Source organism: Ovis canadensis, chromosome 22 (assembly GCF_042477335.2).
Source record: "Ovis canadensis isolate MfBH-ARS-UI-01 breed Bighorn chromosome 22, ARS-UI_OviCan_v2, whole genome shotgun sequence".
NCBI lineage: Eukaryota > Metazoa > Chordata > Mammalia > Artiodactyla > Bovidae > Ovis > Ovis canadensis.
The window spans coordinates 32277320-32299129 of NC_091266.1; the positions used below are offsets into that span (position 1 = coordinate 32277320).

Sequence of the window (21810 nt, forward strand, 5' to 3'; positions counted from 1 at the left end):
GACAGAACAGCTCCTACGGGGGCTTCATTCCTTTCAGGAGACTATGATTATGTGATGAGTCTCATGTGATGTGTGCCCTTGAGGTGTGCCCTGGATACGTGGGCACATCAGATCTTAGGCGTGGTGAACCAGCAGGGAAGCCTGTTCAGGAGGCTTTGTCCTGAAAGACCACTGATGTTAACTAACTAAATCAAGAAGTAGAATGTTGCAAATCAGAGGGAATCACTTCATCAAAGTCTGTGACTGTTTTTCCTCTTTAGGAAGTTGTCCAAAGGCTTAGCATTTAAAGAATGATGGGATATTAGAGATATTCCAATACATTCCTTCTATTTTTGCCCTCATTTTAGATTAAGCATGACAGAAGAAATAAAATCACATGAACATGGTAGGCAAGGACAACAGGCCAAACCTTAAAATTACTCTTGGCTAAAATATTTCTATAAACCAATGGCTGCAGAAAAAGAGGAGTTCTTGGCCATAAAACATACAACTTGTACTAAGGACAGTAAAGCTGACACCCTGTTTCATTTTCTTAGGAAGTTAATTAGCTTTGGAGACAGTAGATAGCAGCCACAGTGGTCACTTGACACTCTCAGGATCTGACCTCCAGTGGAAGGGAGGCACCCTGCACCTCAGATCCACTCCTAAGAATAATACTGCCATTAAACAAGTGTCAGACATTTGGCACATTATCTGAGGAAAAGAACTGGAAAAAGTTCTAAGAGTGTAATACCCATTCATCCTTTTCCAATCAATAAACCCAAATCACAATTGTTACTATATTTGTAAATCCATCGAACTTTCTGTGCTTCAGAGAGCTTTCATTTTGTGTGGATTTGCCCAAATTAAGAACTTTCAATCATCTTGCCATTTACAAACTTAGAAAAGAGTTTAAGAATTGTGGCCAGCAGTGTCTGACTCTTTTCCACCCCATGGACTGTAGCCCACCAGGCCCCTCTGTCCATGGAATTTTCCAGGCAAGAATACTAGAGTGAATTGCCATTTCCTCCACTATGTGATCTTCCCAAACCAGAGACTAAACCCGTGTCTTGTGTGTCTCCTGCATTGGCAGGTGGATTCTTTATCATCAGTGCCACATTGGAAGCCCAAAGTAAGAACTAATTGCAAACAGGAAAAAGAAAAATCAAGAACTTGAAAATAGTTTTCTGCCTGAAAGTTTTGCTTCAGGTCTTATAGACTAGAACTGCTTATGTCTAAACTGTCCCTGGTGCATCCAAGTTTCAAAGAACTGCAAAGTAAAATCCTAGCGCTACCATCTAATTAGAATCCTTACTCTTAGAAAGCTAGTCCATAAAGGACATCATCCACAAAGAACATCAGCTATTACCCATGGTGGTGAATACTACTTGAGAGAGACGATTTGCTCTTTCAGAGTAGGGTTGGTGGAATGACCTGTCCATCTCTTAACAAATCAATCTCTAGAGTGATGAGAGCCATTGTTTGAGCAAATGACTCCACTAGTGGTTAGTCACCAAGAGATGACCTTTGGTAACCTCAGCTATGGTTTTTCTAGTAGTCATGTATGGATGCAAGAGTTAGACCATAAAGAAAGCTGAGCAACGAAAAACTGATGCTTTTGAACTGTGGTGTTGGAAAAGACTCTTAAGAGTCCCTTGGACTGCAAGGAGATCCAACCAGTCCATCCTAAAGGAAATCAGTCCTGAATCTCATTGGAAGGACTGATGCTGAAGCTGAAACTCCAATATTTTGGCCACCTGATGTGAAGAACTGACTCATTTGAAAAGACCCTGATGCTGGGAAAGACTGAGGGCAGGAGGAGAAGGGGACGACAGAGGAGGAGATGGTTGGATGGCATCACTGACTCAATGGACATGGGTTTGGGTGGACTCCGGGAGTTGGTGATGGACAGGGAGGCCTGGCGTGCTGCAGTTCATGGGGTTGCAAAGAGTCAGACATGACTGAGAGACTGAACTGAACTGATGCTGGGAAAGATTGAAGGTGGGAGGAGAAGGGGATAACAGAGGATGAGATGATTGTATGACATCACCAACTTGATGGACATGAGTTTGAGTAAGCTTCGGGAGTCGGTGACGAACAGGGAAGCCTGGTGTGCTGCAGTCCGCAAAGAGTCAGACACAACTGAGAGACTGAACTGGACTGAACCTCAGATCTCTGATGCAAGGCTCCTTAACAGCCAGGGTTTCCCATCTCTTCTTTGAGTAGAATGCATTTGCCACTTCCCTGAGCAATCTGGAGGTTTAGGGCTGCTGGCCACCTTCCTGAGTTTACTTCCCTTCATAAAGGAGAGGTTGTAATGGCAGCAAACCAGCCTGGGGAGGGACTTGCTAGGGAGTATTTTAAGGCCATTTGGAAAGCATTCATTTCTTCAGGTAAGTCCCAAAACAGCCAAATGTAAAGAAAATATTGTTACAACATAACTATCTTATATTAGCATCAGAGAATAATTTGGAATAAGCTGCAAAGAAATAAAGGAACATGGCTGTTGGCACTTCCCTGGTGGTCATTGTGGTTAGGACTCCATGCTCTCACTGCCAAAGATCTGATCCCATCCCTGGTTGGGAACTAAGATCCTGAATGCTCTGTGGCAGGGCCAAAAAAAGAACATGGCTGTTTCAAATGCCAGTGTTCTCACACCTGGAGGGAAAGGCCTGCAAATCTCAAAGGAGTGGAAACCCCAAAACAAGAGGAAAGGCCTCAGAAATCTCGTCTGGCTTGAGATGAAGAAAGAGGACACATGGTCACATGGTAAAGAGATACCACACTGCCTTTAAGTCCGTTAATTTATTGAGTAAAAATGAAATCATTGTCAGACATATTAAATTCAGTTTGGTTTGAATTTGGCTGATGTCCATTTGCAGCAGAGATGAATGAAGGGAGAGAGAAGATACAGTGACGCTGGCAAAGGGACACCGAACAAGGCCATTTTCCATTACTTATGAAAGCAGGCATCACACAGCCAGCGTGAGTTATTAGCAAAGGGGGACGTAATGCTGAATGAGCAGTGACAAAACCAAAGTAAGCAAGAACTTGGAAGAAGAGAGGCCAGAGCTTTCAGAGGACAAAATGCAGCAGGGGTTGCATGGAGAGCAGCGCTGGGCGGGGAGCTGCCCGCTCACTTGGGGAACACCGTGATCACGTCATAGCCCTCGGGTGGAGTGACCCGTTCCCGGGCATGCCTTTCACAGTAGATTTGATCCTCCACGAAGAAATGGCCCTTCTGTTTCAGATTGGTGCCACAGTCGGTGCACACGTAACACTCGGGGTGGCGGTGACGTTCCCGCAGCTTCACGAACACGCCGCTGCAGGAGGCGGGGAGAAGAGGTGCTCCGTTAGTGACGAGCACCTGAAGGTGACAGGCTGGTGTCCTCCCAAGGGGCTCCTTTCCAAGGGCAGATCAGAGCCTCCCTGTTGGCCTCTAGTCATAAAGGGGCTTCTCCTGCCGAGAGGCCAGAGACATTCCCCTTGAAGACTTCCAGAAGACCCTCCCACTTCAACAGAGCAGCCCTGCTTTTTCTGGTTTTACATGTCCATACCCTAAGGGTTTCACAGCCAAGGAAAGCCTTCACCACGTGGCTTTGGGACACAGGACCAACCTCGCCTCTCTGCTCCGTTTTCCAGGCAGGATTTTTTTCTCCATCATGCCCACAACGGGCAACATCCAGCACTTTCCACATTTTCATGGTTTACACAACCTGCGGGGCCACTGATGCCTGGGGAAGGCAGATACTCACACAATGCCAGTGCCACATTTGTCACACATGGGCAGCTTCTGGGCGTTTCCAATTGAGGCAGCCACTTTGGTGACCGGAGCCTTAACACTTCTGAATCCTGAGGGCTTGTTGGGATCCCCTAAAAGGAGGAAAACATTTGGGTTAGCCAGGAAGGGCAGGATTGTATAAGCATCATTTAGCTCTTTCAGAGTCACTTATATGCATGTTCCAGCAAGGTCATGGGCACCAGAATCAAACAGACTTGACTGCTGTGTGATCCTGGGCAAGTTACTTAACTTCTCTGGTCCACAGTTTCCTTTTCTATAAAATAGGAGAACGTTTCCCCTTCAGAGTGAAACAAAATGGTTGAAAAAGACACATGTAGCCCTCCCTGGCATATATGGTCAGCCCTCAAAACAAATTACATTACATGCTGATTAAATACAAGCAAACACATTGATATGGGACTTAAAAATACTTTACATAGATGAAAAAAATTTAAAACACCTGATAATCAAATGGCAGTGTAGTCAGATGCCAAAAGAAACCCACACTACAAGGACAACATCATAGTACAGAATGCTAGAAGTCAGATAAAAACCACCTGCCGCAGAGCAGAGACAGTAGCAGCCTTCCTGCAGTCAGCTTTCTGCGTGCAAAACCAGCTCCTAGTTTCTAGAGCTCTGCCTACAGCCCAGTTCATCACCTGGGTAGGTAGTTGTGAATAATAATGGTAAGCTACTAATATTACTATTATTGCTATATATTTGGCTGGCTGTGTTTCCACATCACATTTTTTTTTCCTGTGATGTTGGCCCAGTAAGTATTGTTATGTCTGTCAGCTATTTACACATTTCTGTCTGGACTACAAATTACTAGACCACCAGAGCTCTGTTTCACATATTTTTTCAATACTCCACAGAGCCTACCACAGGCTTAGCAGAAAAGAATGGTGGGCTACAATCCATAGGGTTGCAAAGAGTCAAACATGACTGAAGCAATTTAGCATGCACACATGCATAGCCCAAGGTATCATCTTGCCTTTCCAAACCTTTCTCCCTTCCTTGGTCACAGTCCCAGCTTTGTTCATTATAGAATCTTTTTTTTTTTCCGCATTAATTTTTATTTTTATAAAATATTGCACTCAAGTATTATTTCTGTCTTGATTATTAAGTTTTGGGGTACCAACTTAAATTCCATACCCAAAGCAAATGCCTCCCTCACCGTATCCTAATTCTGGCCCTGGCTGAAGGGATCTCAGAGGGGCCTGGCTGGGCAGCCTCATGACTCTGAGTGTCCCAAACAAGCTCCCTCACTTTCTGGCTGGAACCAGCTGGGCTGTCTACCTGCTGAGAAGACAAGGAAATGGCATCTTTGCATACCTGGAAAGCTTGGAGAAAATCGGTAGTTCTAAGGGAGCCAAACCTATGAGGTCAGGGTCTCTTATGTGATGGACTGTTTTTCACAGAAAAATTACCAGGAAAGTTAAGAAGTGCAGGAGGAGAGAAGTAACATGACACATGAGCCCCATTGTGTAGGAGAACCTACATCTCTTTTTGGAACAGAGAGAAGTGAACTGATGGAGCTGGGCACAGTGTGAGTAGAGGCTGTGTGCTGCCTAATGCTGACCTTGCTGCAGCTTATGCAGCCCTGCAGCACCACCTGCTGGCTCAATTTTCTTCTCTTACCTAGTCAGCCAACACTGCAAATGCAAAGAAAATTCCACATCTTTTTTCTGTCCACTTCACTGTTCAACAGCACTCAAGGGCTCCATACTGCCTACAGAATCAAATTCACGGTCCTTAACCTCACACCTGGTGGTCCTCCATGATCTGAACTGCAGATCACCTAAAGATTCTCCAGAAACCCTGGGCACCTGCCAAAATGAGCCTAGATACCTTCTGAGCAAGCCTCCAGCTGACTGCACCTGGGAAGTCCTGTATTAGATATATGTCACCGCAATTAAAAAAAAAAAAAAAAAGACTCCTTCTCCCTGCAAATTTTAGAATTTGACTAGAGCAAGAGGGAGTATGAGAAATCCTGGACCCTTTCTCCCAGTCCAGAGGCTAAATTTTACCCCAGATGAGAAGACCCACATTGAGTCTGGAGATTTATCACCAAGCCCTGCTGCAGCCTCATGGCTCAGATGATAAGGAATCCGCCTTCAATGCAGGAGACCCAGGGTCAATCCCTGGGTCAAGAAGATGCCCTGGAGAAGGGAATGGCAACTCACTACAGTATTTTGCCCAGAGAATTCCATGGACAGAGGAGCCTGGTAGGCTGCAGTCCATGGGGTCGCAGGGAGTCGGACACGACTGAGCGACTTCACTTTCACTTTCATGCATTGGAGAAGGAAATGACAACTCACTCCAGTGTTCTTGCCTGGAGAATCCCAGGGACTGCGGAGCCTGGTGGGCTGCCATCTATGGGGTTGCACAGAGTCGGACATGACTGAAGCGACTTAGTAGCAGCATAAGAGAAGAATTTTTCTAACTTCCTGTGCCTCTAAATTGCCAATTTCTCTAAGGAACCCACTAAAGTGGGGAGGAAGCCTGGATGCTGGGCGTGTTCAGTAGGGGACTTTCAGCTCAGGAAGGACTCCTGGGGAGCCGACTCTGCAGCTGGGGACTTTCAGGAGGAAAGGGACTATCTTCCAGACAGAGCTCAGTTCTGACCCTCACTGGCTGCCCTGGGCAAAGAGCCAGCCACTCTGGAGCCTGGCTGAAGTGTATCTCACAGGACCACCACATGTCCCTCCCAGAAGTACCAACTCTCTCTTCACAGGCAGGCACACTGGGAGGAAGAGAGCAAGAGAAGGCAGGACACCAGTAAGCCTCAGGGAAAAGGACAGTGCAGAGTGAAGCGGGCTGCAAACCCCAACTCTCCAGACGTCACCGGTGGCTAGGTTGACGGTGAGAACCAGAGGTGCTTATGAATGACCACCTGGGAGGTGGGTGAGCCTGAGAGCTGTGGCTCACAGGTCACCTTTTTGAGAAGAAGGAAAAGCCTCCCTTCTACAGCACACCGGTCTGCCAGGAATTTCTCACTGTTGTTGCTACAAAGCTGAGACAGCTTGCTGCCATCCGCTTGAATATTATCGTAAGAAACAAACAGTGTCTGATGTATACACAGCAAAGATTATCTCCTGAGACTTGCAGAGCCACACAGGTAGCCCTGGGTGCCTCGAGCATCAGATCTCACATGTGAACAAGCCAAGGCTGGCCTCGAACCTCTTGATGAGGTTTCAAACATCGGCACAGTTACCAAGCACCTACTGTGTGCACCAGTCACAACTGTGGATGTTTTGTGTAATTTGATCCTCACACCAATCTTAAGAGGAAAGGATTTTTATCCCCGGTTGACAGATAAGCAAACAAGTCTAGAAAGGTTCAAAGGGTTGCCTAAGGTCAGTTCCAGGGTATGTGGCCAAACAGGGGGCCCTTAGACTTTGAAGAGGCCATCCACCCTAGAGCAAGAACAAGTGCATGGCCCCAGAGTGAAGCCACACTCTGCTGCCACAGCCCACAACCTTCACCCACTCACACGTGCCAACCACCACAGAAGCACGGTATGTGGGCCCAAACGAAACTAGTGGCCAGCGGACAGCCCCAAAGAATGCCACAACCGTCAAGTTCACCCCCACCTTCAGCCTCCCTCAGTGCCTGCAACAGGAAACAGCTAAGCAGGTGTGGCTGAGAGCTCATTCAGTCCCCCTCTTTTTTTTGAAAGAGCTTTTAGCATTTAAGAGGCCGACCTCCCAAAGCACACTGTGCTCTCTGCACCCCTAAGGCTGTGTTCACCTGTGTTTCAGCAACGACTACCCCTCAGCCCAGGCCTCAAACCACAGCTTCTGACCACACACACAGCTGATTACCTTTCTCCTCAGACTCCAGGATTTCCTGCAAAACCAGGAACGAAGTAGACTGTTTCGGAGGCTCATTTAACTCCTGTTTCTCCTGAAGCATCTTGTAAACTTCAGATTCTTTGTCGATGACGAGTCCGCTTGGGAGCTGAGAATGGTCTAAGCTGTAAAGAATGTTTACAAGTTCATTAGGACACGTCAGAAGTTAGGGGAAAAAAATCCACCAGCCACCCCCTTCCAAGCGAAGACACCCCAGTGTCAAAGAGTGAAGAGAAATTATCCCAATGGATGAAGCCAGCTCCTAATGCAGCCATGGACCCCCTGATGATACGGTGAGGTGTCTGTAGGCCGGACTGGTTGCTGCTTCAAGTCAATAAAAGGCTAGTTTGGGTGATTCAACTACTCTTTGGCCTAATCCCATGGAATGGGAATGCTGTGTTTCTTTCAAAATTATATAAACAATATTATGTCGAAAGAAAATTTAGAAGAGGGAAAATGTCAACCACAACTGAGCACTGAAAACTCAGCTGGGTCCCCTTAGTCCAGGCCTCATTCTTTTCCCAGAGCAGAAATCAGTGTTTCCTGATGATATCAAAGTGCTCTCTCTGTCTCTATAAACTCTCCTCATTCTCACAGCAAGGAGCTCTGGTCTCTTCATCCACCAAACAGAGGTAACAGTGTATGCCTTGTCCAGTTCACAGTGTTGGTGGCAAGGATGAGAAAGTAAGTACTTTCTTTTTTTTATTGGAGTACAGCTGATTAAGAATGTTGTGTTACTGATGAAAGAAATCAAAGAGGACACTAATAGATGGAGAAACATACCATGTTCATGGATGGGAAGAATCAATATAGTGAAAATGAGTATACTACCCAAAGCAATTTACAAATTCAATGCAATCCCTATCAAGCTACCAGCCATATTTTTCACAGAACTAGAACAAACAATTTCAAGATTTGTATGGAAATACAAAACACCTCGAATAGCCAAAGCAATCTTGAGAAATAAGAATGGAACTGGAGGAATCAACTTGCCTGCCTTCAGGCTCTACTACAAAGCCACAGTCATCAAAACAGTATGGTACTGGCATAAAGACAGACATATAGATCAATGGAACAAAATAGAAAGCCCAGAGATAAATCCACACACATATGGACACCTGATCTTTGACAAAGGAGGCAAGAATATACAATGGAGTAAAGACAATCTCTTTAATAAGTGGTGCTGGGAAAACTGGTCAACCACTTGTAAAAGAATGAAACTAGATCACTTTCTAACACCGCACACAAAAATAAACTCAAAATGGATTAAAGATCTAAATGTAAGACCAGAAACTATAAAACTCCTAGAGGAGAACAGAGGCAAAACACTCTCCAACATAAATCACAGCAGGATCCTCTATGATCCACCTCCCAGAATTCTGGAAATAAAAGCAAAAATAAACAAATGGGATCTAATTAAAATTAAAAGCTTCTGCACAACAAAGGAAAATATAAGCAAGGTGAAAAGACAGCCTTCTGAATGGGAGAAAATAATAGCAAATGAAGCAACTGACAAACAACTAATCTCAAAAATATACAAGCAACTTATGCAGCTCAATTCCAGAAAAATAAACAACCCAATCAAAAAATGGGCCAAAGAACTAAATAGACATTTCTCCAGAGAAGACATACAGATGGCTAACAACCACATGAAAAGATGCTCAACATCACTCATTATTAGCGAAATGCAAATCAAAACCACAATGAGGTACCACTTCACACCAGTCAGAATGGCTGTGATCCAAAAATCTGCAAGCAATAAATGCTGGAGAGGGTGTGGAGAAAAGGGAACCCTCCTACACTGTTGGTGGGAATGCAAACTAGTACAGCCACTATGGAGAACAGTGTGGAGATTCCTTAAAAAATTGCAAATAGAACTACCTTATGACCCAGCAATCCCACTGCTGGGCATACACACCGAAGAAACCAGAATTGAAAGAGACACATGTACCCCAATGTTCATTGCAGCACTGTTTATAATAGCCAGGACATGGAAACAACCTAGATGTCCATCAGCAGATGAATGGATAAGAAAGCTGTGGTACATATACACAATGGAGTATTACTCAGCCGTTAAAAAGAATTCATTTGAATCAGTTCTGATGAGATGGATGAAACTGGAGCCGATTATACAGAGTGAAGTAAGCCAGAAAGAAAAACACCAATACAGTATACTAACACATATATATGGAATTTAGAAAGATGGCAATGACAACCCTGTATGCAAGACAGGAAAAAAGACACAGGTGTGTATAACAGACTTTTGGACTCAGAAGGAGAGGGAGAGGGTGGGATGATTTGGGAGAATGGCATTCTAACATGTATACTATCATGTAAGAATTGAATCGCCAGTCTATGTCCGACGCAGGATACAGCATGCTTGGGGCTGGTGCATGGGGATGACCCAGAGAGATGTTATGGGGAGGGAGGTGGGAGGGGGTTTCATGTTTGGGAATGCATGTAAGAATTAAAGATTTTAAAATTTAAAAAATAAAAAAACTAAAAAAAAAAAAAAAAAAAAAAGAATGTTGTGTTAGTTTCAGGTATACTACTGCTACTGCTAAGTCGCTTCAGTCGTGTCTGACTCTGTGCAACCCCATAGACGGCAGCCCACCAGGCGCCCCCGGCCCTGGGATTCTCCAGGCAAGAACACTGGAGTGGGTTGCCATTTCCTTCTCCAAGAAAGTGAAAAGTGAAAGTGAAGTTGCTCAGTCATGTCCGACTCTTAGCAACCCCATGGACTGCAGCCCACCAGGCTACTCCATCCATGGGATTTTCCAGGCAAGAGTACTGGAGTGGGGTGCCATTGCCTTCTCCGGTTTCAGGTATCGAGTGAATCAATTATACATATACATATATCCAGTCTTTTTTTAGATTGTTTTCCCCTTAGGCCATTACAGAGTATTGAGTAAAGTTCCCTGTGCTAAACAGTAAGTCCTTACCAGTTATCTATTTTATATATAGTAGTGTGTATAAGTCAATCCTGATCTCCCAATTTATCCTTTCTCCCACCCTCAAATCCCTGCCTTTTCCCTCTGGTAACTATAAGTTTGTCTTCTATACCTATGATTCAGTTTCTATTTTGTAAATAAGTTCATTTGTACCATTCTTTTTTTCTGGATTCACATATAAGTGATATCACATGATATTCGCCTTTGTCTGACTTAACTTCACTATGGCAATCTCTGGGTAAGTGCTCTGAAAACAATACAGTGCTGCTCCGTGTAAGGGAGATGGGGGTGGGGGGTGGGGGTGACAGTGGCCTCAGCTCAAGCCTAGGGACGGGGCAAACCAGGCCTTGCTGCCCACACCTCCCCTTGTCCCTCTGGGCTCCCCACGACAGGATGAGACAGGCAAAGTTGGGGCCTCTTTCCTCCAGAGCCCATTTTCCAGGGGAGGCACTGCTGCTGCCTGGTCTGAGGGAGGGCGGAGAGTGAAAGGGAGGCAGGCTCCAGTGAGCTTTACCTTTGAAGTCTGTCCTGAGTCCCACCCCGTCCACTGCCTGCTCTAGCCACGCCATCCATTAACAGCCCAGCTGACCAGCTTTCTAACTTGTCCCCTGGCTGCCACTCTCAGCCCCTGGAACTGTCTTTCCTCTGACCGGAGGCCAGAGAGAGATTTCAAACATAAGAATCAGACTGTGTCATGATGTGGCTCAAAGTGTTCTCATCTGACTCAGAACCAAATATTTACAGTTTTAATAACAAAACACAAGCTTACCCAAATTCATCTTCTTTGGAGTAAATATTTGCTACAAAAAGTACAAGGGCCATAAAAGATGTGGCTCTGCTCCCCTCTCCAAGCACATCGCTTGCTATCCCCTGCTCACTCCAGGCAGACAAGCCTTCATGGGGTTTCTAGGACGCACCAGCCTCAGGGCCTTGGCACATTCTGCTCCCTCTGCCTGGAATGTTCGCTCCCCACATGGCCCCACAGCCTCCATGCTTCACTCAGGTCTCTGCTCAGATGTCCCTCCTCAGAGGGGCCCCCGACCCTCAGCTTAAAACACTGCACCCCATCCACATCACTTCTCCCCTTTCTGGGCTCCATCTTTCTCCACGTTTCTAACTCTTTTACCATGAATTATACTTATTTCTTTATTGTCTATCTTTCCCTGCAAAGCAAGCCCCACGAGGGCCAGGCTACGGCCTGTCTTTTCCATCATTGTAGGTCCTGCCCTCAATCAGTGCCTGGCACAGGGTCAGAGCTCGGCAGGAGTTAGGGAAGTAGACCAAGTCCCTCTCTCCCCCTCGCTGCACCCTGTCTCTGCTGCTGTGGGGTCACAGGGAAGCCCCCAAGGCTGTGCCAGGGAAATGAGCAAACCGAGGTCCTGGGTCCTGATCACCTGCGGCCTCTGAGCCTCAGCTGCTTTTCCAGAAGCCACCACCCGCCGGAGAAGAGGGACAGTGTGCCCAGGGGGAGCCAAAGAGGAAATACCAGATGGTGATGCAATTTATAACCCACCCATTGTATAATCAGTTTACATTCCATTTAAAATGTGCCTCAAGTCACAAGGTCACTCACGTCAGTGAAATTCCGGGTTTTTGCTCTGACTACACAGCCAGGTTCTCACAGTTGAGGACAGAGCCCTCCAAGAGTGCCAGCTGCTCTGCTGCCCTCAGGGAAGGCCAGCGTGTAATGGGGAGAGGCGCACCAGCGGGTCACCTGTGCTGGCCGTGGGTGCGGGAGGGGGGGCCACCACCTCTGTCCGCCCACAGTAGGTGGCCCCTGTACTTGTCTCTCTCTTCCATCTCCCCAGGCAGGTGATGGGCCACCCTGAGGAGTGACAACCACCAAGGCCCATGGTCCACCATGGGCCCACATTTTCAGCCCTATCATTTGAGTTATACGCCAGACTCCTTCTTTGGCTCTTGATTTCTGAGCTGGCCCTGTACTAAATGAATTATGTTATTTTGACAAATGTTTTTCTCTGTTACACTTAGAACTATTTTAAAATCAAGATCAGACCGTGGAATGTTCTTAGGGAGAATTTTTCCCCTTCTTTGGCGTATGTTGTTATGTCTGGAAGCCACCAAGGGACCGCTAAAAATGACAGACCCCAAATTACAAGGTCATCACATATTCTTCCAGCAAACTGTCTTGGAAAATATCTCTGTGATTAAAAAAGAGAAAACAACTTAGTGTTTCTTCTTAAATAATGACAATATCTTTCTACCACTTGACAATTTATTTATAAAGCACTTTCAACATCCATCGTCTTATTTGAAGCTATGGTTTGCCTAATTCAAAAATAATATCCTAAGACCCAAGCCTTAGACATTAGACTATCAGATATGGACAAATGACATCACAATATCTTTTTAAAAAATTCTAGGACAAAAATATGCATGAGTAATGGAGTCCTAAAAAAAAAAGCATTCTCATTCTGTATGTATAGTAACAGCATTGAAAGGGAGAATTTTAAAGTGATAAGTTTTCAAAAAATATTAGGTATATGACTAGAATTACCAGGAGAAAAAGCTTGTGAGGGTGGGTCACTAAAAGCAGTCTTCTAAACTCAGTCTTTACAATTTTAAAACAAAATACAAGAATTTAATCAATTTACCTCCTTCAGAGTAACCATCCACTACACTCTTCCTATTTCCTGCTTCTTGTTGCTCCCTGCCAGACTTGATGCTGAATGTATACCACCAGTTCCCTCAGTGTTTACTATTTTCTTCCAGTGTCTTAGGCCCTGACCACAGGACCTGTCTCCCCAGCAATAGCCCAAGCCAGGCACTCTCTGCCTCATGGAGTAGCTGACATAGCCCGGTGTTTAAGACCAATGATTTTTCAAACATCAGGAAAAGACTCCCTTTGAGTTTGTCTCAAGAGGAGGATTTCAGAGGCTAAGCCTGCAGACCTTAAGAGAATACACAAGCCTGTTCCAGTCAAAAGAACAGCTGGGATGAAGGCCGGAAGGTCAAGGAGAAGAAAGAAAAAGCACACAGGGTTACGGGACAGTAATCCTGGGAAGAGAGTTCACTCCACCAAACTAGCAAAGTGCCCAGAGTGGACATAAATGACTCTCACTTTTATTTTTTTTTGCACCATCACCTGTAGCACAACTTAATAATATGTATATAAATCTCAACTAAAACAAAGAAGCCATAAGAAAAAAAAATCCCACTGCTGCTAAAACCTTAATGGCATCATTTTTCTCACACAGTAAGTCAACTTTGGTTCCACACTGAAACTGCCTGTTTGTGTGACAAATTTGAGACAAAAAGAGAGATGACTTGAATTATAAGATGCATCCAGAAAGAGAAGATATTCTCTTCATAAAAATAATTTTGCAGGACGTCCCTGGCAGTCCAGTGGTTAAGACTTCGCTTTCCAATTCAGGGGTTGCAGGTTCCATTTCTGGTCAGTGAACTAAAATCCCACATGCCTTGGCCAAAAAACCAAAACATAATTTTTATAACAAAATTCACTAAAGACTTTAAAAAGTGGTCCACATTTAAAAAAAAAAAAATCTTTAAAAATAAATAAATAAATACTAAAAATCATTTTCCCACTGGGAAAGATGAGAGTAGGCATAAGTGTCCCTATTCTTTCCACTAAGTACATCTAAACACCTGGACATCAAATATAAGATGAACATAAGATGCAGAAGGGGGACAGGAGAAGGCAGGCCAGCAGAGACCCTGGGACCCAAGGAGTGACAGTGATGAGTCCCCAGGGTTTCCTTTTTGCTTCATATATTTCAGATGTGGAGCTAAATAAGGCAGCAACCCAGAAAGGGCAACAAGCTCAGATAAGAGACGTCCCCAGAAAAGCGTGCCCTCTCCCACAAAATGATGGAGAAGGCAACAGCCAGGATGGTGCAAGACTCAGAAACAATAAACACTTTTTTCCAGACAAATGAAGAAACAAAAAAAGAAAAAAAGGTCAGTGCAGAGTCTAGACTTCCACCCTCACTGGGCTGAAACGAAATGCACCAACCAGCCCACCAGGGTACTGGAGAATGACCAGTAGGAAGCCCGTATGTCATCCCTACCCAGCTGAATGAAGCCAGTCTAGTGGGCAGCCTTGACTTTCACTACCACCCAGCAGTGAACAGGCCACCACTCACCCACTATGAGTCTCTGGAGGCCATGTGGGTAGCCACAACTTCCACTCCAGCAACAGTGAACAGGTCCCAGTAACCTCCAGTATCAACACAGACAGAGTGGAGAAACTAAACTTCTACTCCCAGCTTGGTTAAAACCACTCCCGTAGGTGGCCTATCACCTGCCCGGGGATGGAAGGCTCCCACAGTTCCCTGTGGGTAGGAGGAAGACAGTCAAGGGCAGGGACCAGGAGCCGTGGATGGGCCGGGGTGGGGGCTTCCTTCTCCCAGTCGCAGCCTGGGCAAGTGACCAGCTGATGAGTCTCTTCTACGTAAATTTTGCCCTTCCCTGAGACCACAGAGCATGTTCATTCTTTGAGCTTCACTGATGTGACTAACCCCAACATTCTAATTTTCAGGATGTTACCAATGATGGAAACTGGCTGAAGGGTACAGAGGATCTCTCTGTTTTGTTCCCTATAACTGCAGTGTGCACCTATAATTACTGCAAAATAAAAAGTTAAGTATAAGAAAAATTTTCTCCAAATGATGAAGGTTAAACACTAACTGGAAATGATGTAGAGATTTTAGTATGTGATTTTTACATAGGTGGCGAGGATGCAGGCTGACTCAGAGTCTTTGTATCTGAGATGCCCCAACCTGGTTACCCCAATGTTCACAACAAATACGTAATTCTGAGAAACCTGATGGAATCATTTTTGAAAGGGGATCCTGGCCAGAATCCTCCCTAAGTTTTAGTCTTCAAAGGCCCATTTCTATGAGAAATATAGAAGCATACAGTAAGTTAGAGCAAAATCGTCTCCATGACATTTGTCTACGTGCTTCCACTCTACAGAGCTCCTAGTACTTGGAAGTAATGGGCACGGAGCACTTCATGCATGCTGAAATCTGTAGGAAGTAGCATCTATGGAGCACCACCAGAGGCCAGGCCCCATGGTGGATATTTTTTGCACATCTCATTAAAACTTCTCAATAACCTGGTGGTCAGGTAGTTCACAATATCTGCTTTATAGATGAAGAAACTGAGTTTTAGAGGTTGTGTGGTTTACCCAAGGTCCCAACAGCTAGCAAGAGGCAGAGCTAGAATTCAAGCTCAGGTCCCTCTATCTATCAAGCTTGCACCTTTAAGAAAGTATCCAGCGGCATCATATATATACATTGAAATCTAGGCCCAAATCACCAGAAAATGACGACAGTCCCTAAACTCAGTGGAAGGAGGTCCGAGGGCAGGTGAAAGTTTTCTTTTGAACAGAGCAGAATTTCCTCCACCCTCGGTACACAGTAGGCAGTCAATAAATAACTGTTAAGATGGACATGAGTCTGAGTGAACTCCGGGAGTTAGTGATGGGACAGGGAGGCCTGGCGTGCTGTGATTCATGGGGTTGCAAAGAGTCGGACACGACTGAGCAACTGAACTGAACTGAACTGAAGCTGAACTGACCCAGAGGCCCTCCCACTCAATCATGTGTGTGTGTGTGTTTGTGTGTGTGCTGAGAGGACAGGCGGCAGATGGTACCTTTCATATGCCTTACCAGGTTAATCTGGAAATGGCAAGGCGCCTATGTTCTTTTCTGATGGGGATGTGGCTCTGGGAAATCCTATAAGACACACACACACCAGGCTATTTTGAAGTGCATGCGACAAAAAAACTCAGAGTGCACCCCAGGGAATCCGTGATGACCTCAGATGCAAAGTATGAAGTGAGCCAATTCTGGAACCTCAGCGAATTTCACAGACTAAACAGTGGGGGGTGAGCACTTGCGACTTCTGCTGACGGAGCAGGCAACAAGACCCAGTGGCTGCTGGGTTTGCACAAGACTCTTCCTTCACTGATAAGCACAACTGGCCTCTCTTGGAATAGACCAGTAAGCAGAGATCCATGCAGAGGGCATTTCCTCTGCCAGGGGCTGCCAGCATTTCCACTGTTTCTGGATTCATCCTCAAAGAGTTTGGGATGGAGCAGAAGCTGGGCCCCTCTCTGCTGCGAAAATCTGGAAGGGAGACTGGCGATAAAGACTGAGGCCACTGTAGCCAAAAAGTCTGCAATAGGAGGGGACAGGGCCTGGAGGACAGGCTTGCACAGTGTCCAGACAGTAGAGATTTAATTGTTTCAGATTAGAAGGAGGGGGCAGGCGGGAAGCATGAGAGAAGAAAGAAGACACGATTGAAAGAATAACAGCCAAGGCCATACTAAAAATACTCCCCAGGCACATACTTCTCCCAATGCATAGCAGCCTTTCAGTGAAGGATGTGTCATTTCCTGGGTTATTAAATCCAGATCATGGAACATTCCACTCTGGGACAGTAAAAGAGGGTCGCGTTCTCAGCCTCCCTCAGCACAAAAGCACCAAAGAGTGGAGATCACAGCTCTGGATGTTTCACCCCCAGAGAGGAAGCTGCCTGAGAGAAAGCTTCACTTCAGAGTCTGGCCATGGAAAGCTAGGGGGGGGCCCAGCGTGGCACTCTTTCTCAGGTACCCCAGAAGTTCCCACAGTCACCTTGAATGGTATCATCATCTCAAGCCTGTAGGACTCAGAACTGGAGGACAAAGAAGTGTTAAAAGCCACTTTGCCTTGGTATACTACAGCAAATGCTGGTGACCATTAACATCTTGCAAAGCCAAGTCACATCACAAGTCTCCCCTATTAGGCTCTGTGAAGCTTAGAAAGAAATCACAGAGCCCTCTTGGTGCTGAGCCCAGGGGCCTGCATGCAGCCAAGTACCCTATGATGTCTCTCTCTCTTTCTCAGGGAGAAGGACCATATGATTAAGTATGATCAAGGAGCTCTCGAGAGGGTCCCCCAAATAGCTCTTTTCAAACATTTAAGTAGTTCGGAACCTCTCATGCCTTAACCTGTCCTAATCTGCACCTGAAGTGATGGGTGCAGATCACCCTGCCATTTTTTCACCCTAACAGCCAGGCAGAGTCTTGCTGAAGGTGAACTGCAGAGAAACTGAACAGCAAAGCTGGCTTCAGAGCTAATATGAGAACTGAGGGTTTCAACCCTAAATGAAAACAAAAAAACAGTCTAAGGAATGAGGGAAAATATTTGTGAGCAATGTGACCAACAACAACGGGTTACCTTCCAAAATATGCGAACAGCACATACAATTAACATTAAAAAAAAAAATCAAAAAATGGGCAGAAGACCTAAACAGACATTTCTCTCCAAAGACGACATACAGATGGCCTACAGGCACATGAAAAGATGCTTAACATTGCTAATTATTAGAGAAATGCAAATGAAAACTACAATGACCTACCACCTCACACTGGTCCGAATGGCCATCATCCAAAAGCCCACAAATAATAAATGCTGGAGAGGATGTGGAGAAAAGGGAATCCTCCTACACTGCTGGTGGGAATGTACATTAGGGTAACCACTATGGAGGACAGTGTGGACGTCCCCTAAAAAAGCTAAACATAGAGCTACTCCTGGGCATATATCTAGAAAAGACGAAAACTCTAATTTGAGAAGATACACGCGCCTCAATGTTCACTGCAGCACTATTTATAATAGCCAAGTGCCTAGCAACAGACAATTGGTTTAAGAAGATATGATACACATACATACACCAGAATATTACTCAGCCATTAAAAAAATGAAATATCGCCATTTGCAACATGAATAGATCTAGATAATATCATACCAAGTGAAATAAAGTCAAAGACAAATATTATATCACTTACATGTGAATAACACACAAAAACAGAATAACGCTTAAAAAGCAGAAACAGAGTCAAACTTATGGTTGCCAACACGTAACAAACTTATGGTTGCCAAAGGGGTAAGTGGGGGAGGGATAAATTAGGAGTGTGGCATTAACAGATACACACCACCGTATAGAAAACAGATAAACAATAAAGATTTACTGTGTAGCACAGAGAACTATATTTAATATCTTGTAATAACCTATAATGAAAAAAGAATCTGAAAATATTTAAATACACATATATAGATAAAAAACTCAATCACTCAGCTGTATACCTGAAACTAACACAAGGTTGTGAATCAACTATACTTCAGTTACAAAAAAGAAAGAAAGAACTGAGGGTTCCAATGAGGAAAGATCCTCTGTGATCAGACAAGTTCGGACCACATGATATTTTCCAACAAATTTGACTGTCACTGACATCGAAAAATCAGGAGATTTCAGATGAAAAACTTTCTGACTTCTCTTTTGATGCAATTATCCATCAGAAATGGAAATCCTAGGTCGGCATGTGGGGTCTGACTGGAGTCAAGGAGTGGTTTCCCCTCTGGGCTGGGCATGCACTGTACAGCTCCCATGAGCTGCCCTGCTCCCCCGTGTTTGCACCCAGAGCTCTGTCCTCAAGTCCTCGTCTTCCCTGCCACCTTTAGGCAAATGAGGTGACAACTAATGACCTAGTCCCTCCTGTTTTCCACCACCCAGAACTGATCCCATCTCTTACTCTCTCTCCATTCTCAAACCCAGTTCTTTGCCACGGGCTGCAGGATTTCCTGTGTTTTTGGATTCATCTTCAAAGAGTTTGGGAGGGAGTTGATACTGGGCCCCCTCTGCTGGGAAGACGTAGAGGATCCTTTAGATGAAGACTTAGAGGCAGCTATAGCTAAAGGGGACAGGCCTCCCCAGCCCTAAGCAAGATGTCTCCTTAGACCTCCCCACCCGGGCCAAGGCCTCCTTTATCCCAGATCAGAATCTGTTCCAGTGGACACACATTTATACATGCATGGACGTCTCCTCTTCCTATCATTTCTACTGGAGGGAAAAAAGCAAATATTGCTTCACCAAAAACTGCATCGTGAAGTGCCCATCCCTTGCCCAGATCAGATGGTGAACACAAGCAGAGAGCCCCAACTCTAAACACTGAAGAATTTTTCAGGAAGCAGCAGGGCTGTCAAGAATGGAGGATGGTCACTTGGAAGAAGACAGTGACCACAGAAATCAGAACAACAACAACAGGGTCTTAGTGAAGAATCAACTGGACATTTTACAGCTTACTTCTTATTTCACAACAACCCTACAAGGCAGGTGGTATCACCCCGTTTTCAAAGACAAGAAAAATGAATACAGAAACAACTGTGCTAGGGACTTCCCCAGTGGTCCGGTGGTTAAGACAGTCTTGTCCACTGTAGTGGGTGAGGGTTTGACCCCTGATTGGGGAACTAAGATTTCACACGCAGCCAAAAAAGTTAAAAAACAAAGACAGTGCTAAACTAGACGTTTTTCTCTGGGCCAGTGGTTGACCCTTCTGCACGCCGCCTGCACAAGCCCGTCCTGGTGTGGTAAGCCTCTCCCAGGACTGGCCCAGGGCGGACTGCATGGGCCTACTCACGCTCTGCTATTCGTCTCCTGCCCACTGGCTGCTGTCTTTGACTCCAAGGCGTTGTTGAAGCTGGAGATATTTTCAGAGGAGTAGAGGCCAGCTGGGTTGTTGTACTGGTTTGTGATGACCCTGGGGGCAGAGCTGGAGGCGGGTGAGGTGGTAAAGGGCACAGCACTCCGGTTGTGGGCGCTTCCTATGTGGAGGGCCTCCTGCAGGCAGGGATCAAAGGAGAGATCAAAGCAGTGTCCAGTATGTACCACTAAGTGGATGGTCCAGGGGGAGTACCAGAGAGAGAGAGAGGTGTTCCAATGAGCCACGATGGCCCTGATTCAATGCCAAACTAGCTGAGGGGCTCTGACAAATAAATCCACCCAACGTGGAGCAAGACTCAGGACATTGCATGAGCTGGGAACATGTGGAAGTTCACCTGCCAGCTGTTTCCTGATCCTTTCCTGAGGTCCAGCAGAGCCTGATCTCCTGCGGAGTACCCCTGGGCAGGACATCCCTTGATGCCCTAGGCTGTGGGATCCAAGTCAGAGCTGAAACACCCTTTCAGGACACATTCCAGAGGGATTAAGTACCAGGAGGAGAGGAACCGGCATCACTTCAGCGCAGAGCTTGAAGAGGTAGAGATAAATTCCTCAGAAAGGAAAGGTTTAGACAAGCAAGATAAGAAGGTTGTGGTGTCAACACTGAAGCGGTTGATGACTAGGCGGACAAGCCTGGGTGCACTAGCAGAAGCAGGCTACAGGGAATGACTGAGCTGTTGTTTCTTGTGAGGGAAGGCCAAGCTGATAAAATGGAAGGCTGGGGGATACCTATTATGGGGCAGTGCCCAGGTAGCTGCAGGAAAGGACTTTAAATTCTTTCTGTGCTCATCCTCCTCTTTCTGTAATTTGGGGAAGCACCCACCATCCACCTCCACTCTAGACTGCCAGGTCTCAGTAGATAATTACTACAGCTACACCACCTCAGAGCTACTCTATGAATACCCCGCAAAAGCTTTTAAATGTCGATTTTTTAGGGGAAAAAAAAAAATCACAGCTTTTCTGATGACTCAGCAAGGTGCTTTCTGCATAGGCATTCTGGGTCAACCCCTACTCCTAGCCGAGCTTGCCCTGTGCAATCTACTGAACATGATGTGCGACCTACTTTCCGGGCTTCCCAGAAACTTTCCTGAAACCCGGACTCCTTGTTAACACTCAGACCCAGAACAACTGCCCCAAGATTCCTGTCCTCTGTTGCTCTTCCTTTTTTTTTTCTCTCTTTCTTCACTAAACCTTAAAGTCTTTCATGCTTTCTCAGACTTGATGATGAAAACCACTAGCTTAATTCACTGTGTACTGACTTAGCTCAGTCGGTAAAGAATCAGCCTGCAATGCAGGAGACCAGGGTTCGATTCTTGGGTTGGGAAGATTCCCCTGGAGAAGGAAATGGTAACCCACTCCAGTTTTCTTGCATGGAGAATCCCATGGATAGAGGAGCCTGGCAGGCTACAGTCCATGGGGTCGCAGGAGTTGGACATGACTTAGAGACTAAACCACCACCAGACTTAAAAGACAACATGAAAATGTGTTTATGATGATTCAGACAGGCTCCCTCTTTGACATGTTGGAATCAGTGAGGTTTTCCTGTATACCTTACACTGAGCTGACTTGATCCACATTGGACAAAAGTTCGGTACACATAGTATGTTCACCAAAGGGAAGTATAATTAGTTCTGCAAATAACTTTAGCAAAGTTTTAGGAAAGTTTTTACTGCATGAGGAATAACAATGAAATAAGAAGTGGTCTTTAACGGCAGCAGACTTCC

The 21810-nt window shown here is 45.5% G+C and overlaps 1 protein-coding gene across 1 annotated transcript in view; it reads right to left on the minus strand.

The window, feature by feature from the left end:
* Positions 1–2769: 2769 nt before the first annotated feature.
* PDLIM1 (PDZ and LIM domain 1) overlaps positions 2770–21810 on the minus strand; it is a 38895-nt gene continuing 19854 nt past the window's right edge. Inside the window, exons 4-7 of the mRNA XM_069568087.1 lie at positions 20007–20206; positions 7588–7739; positions 3735–3852; positions 2770–3302 (exon numbers count right to left, since the gene is read on the minus strand). Coding sequence (XP_069424188.1) covers positions 3116–3302; positions 3735–3852; positions 7588–7739; positions 20007–20206 — 657 coding nt within the window. The 3' untranslated portion in view covers positions 2770–3115. The remainder of the gene's footprint in view (positions 3303–3734; positions 3853–7587; positions 7740–20006; positions 20207–21810) is intronic.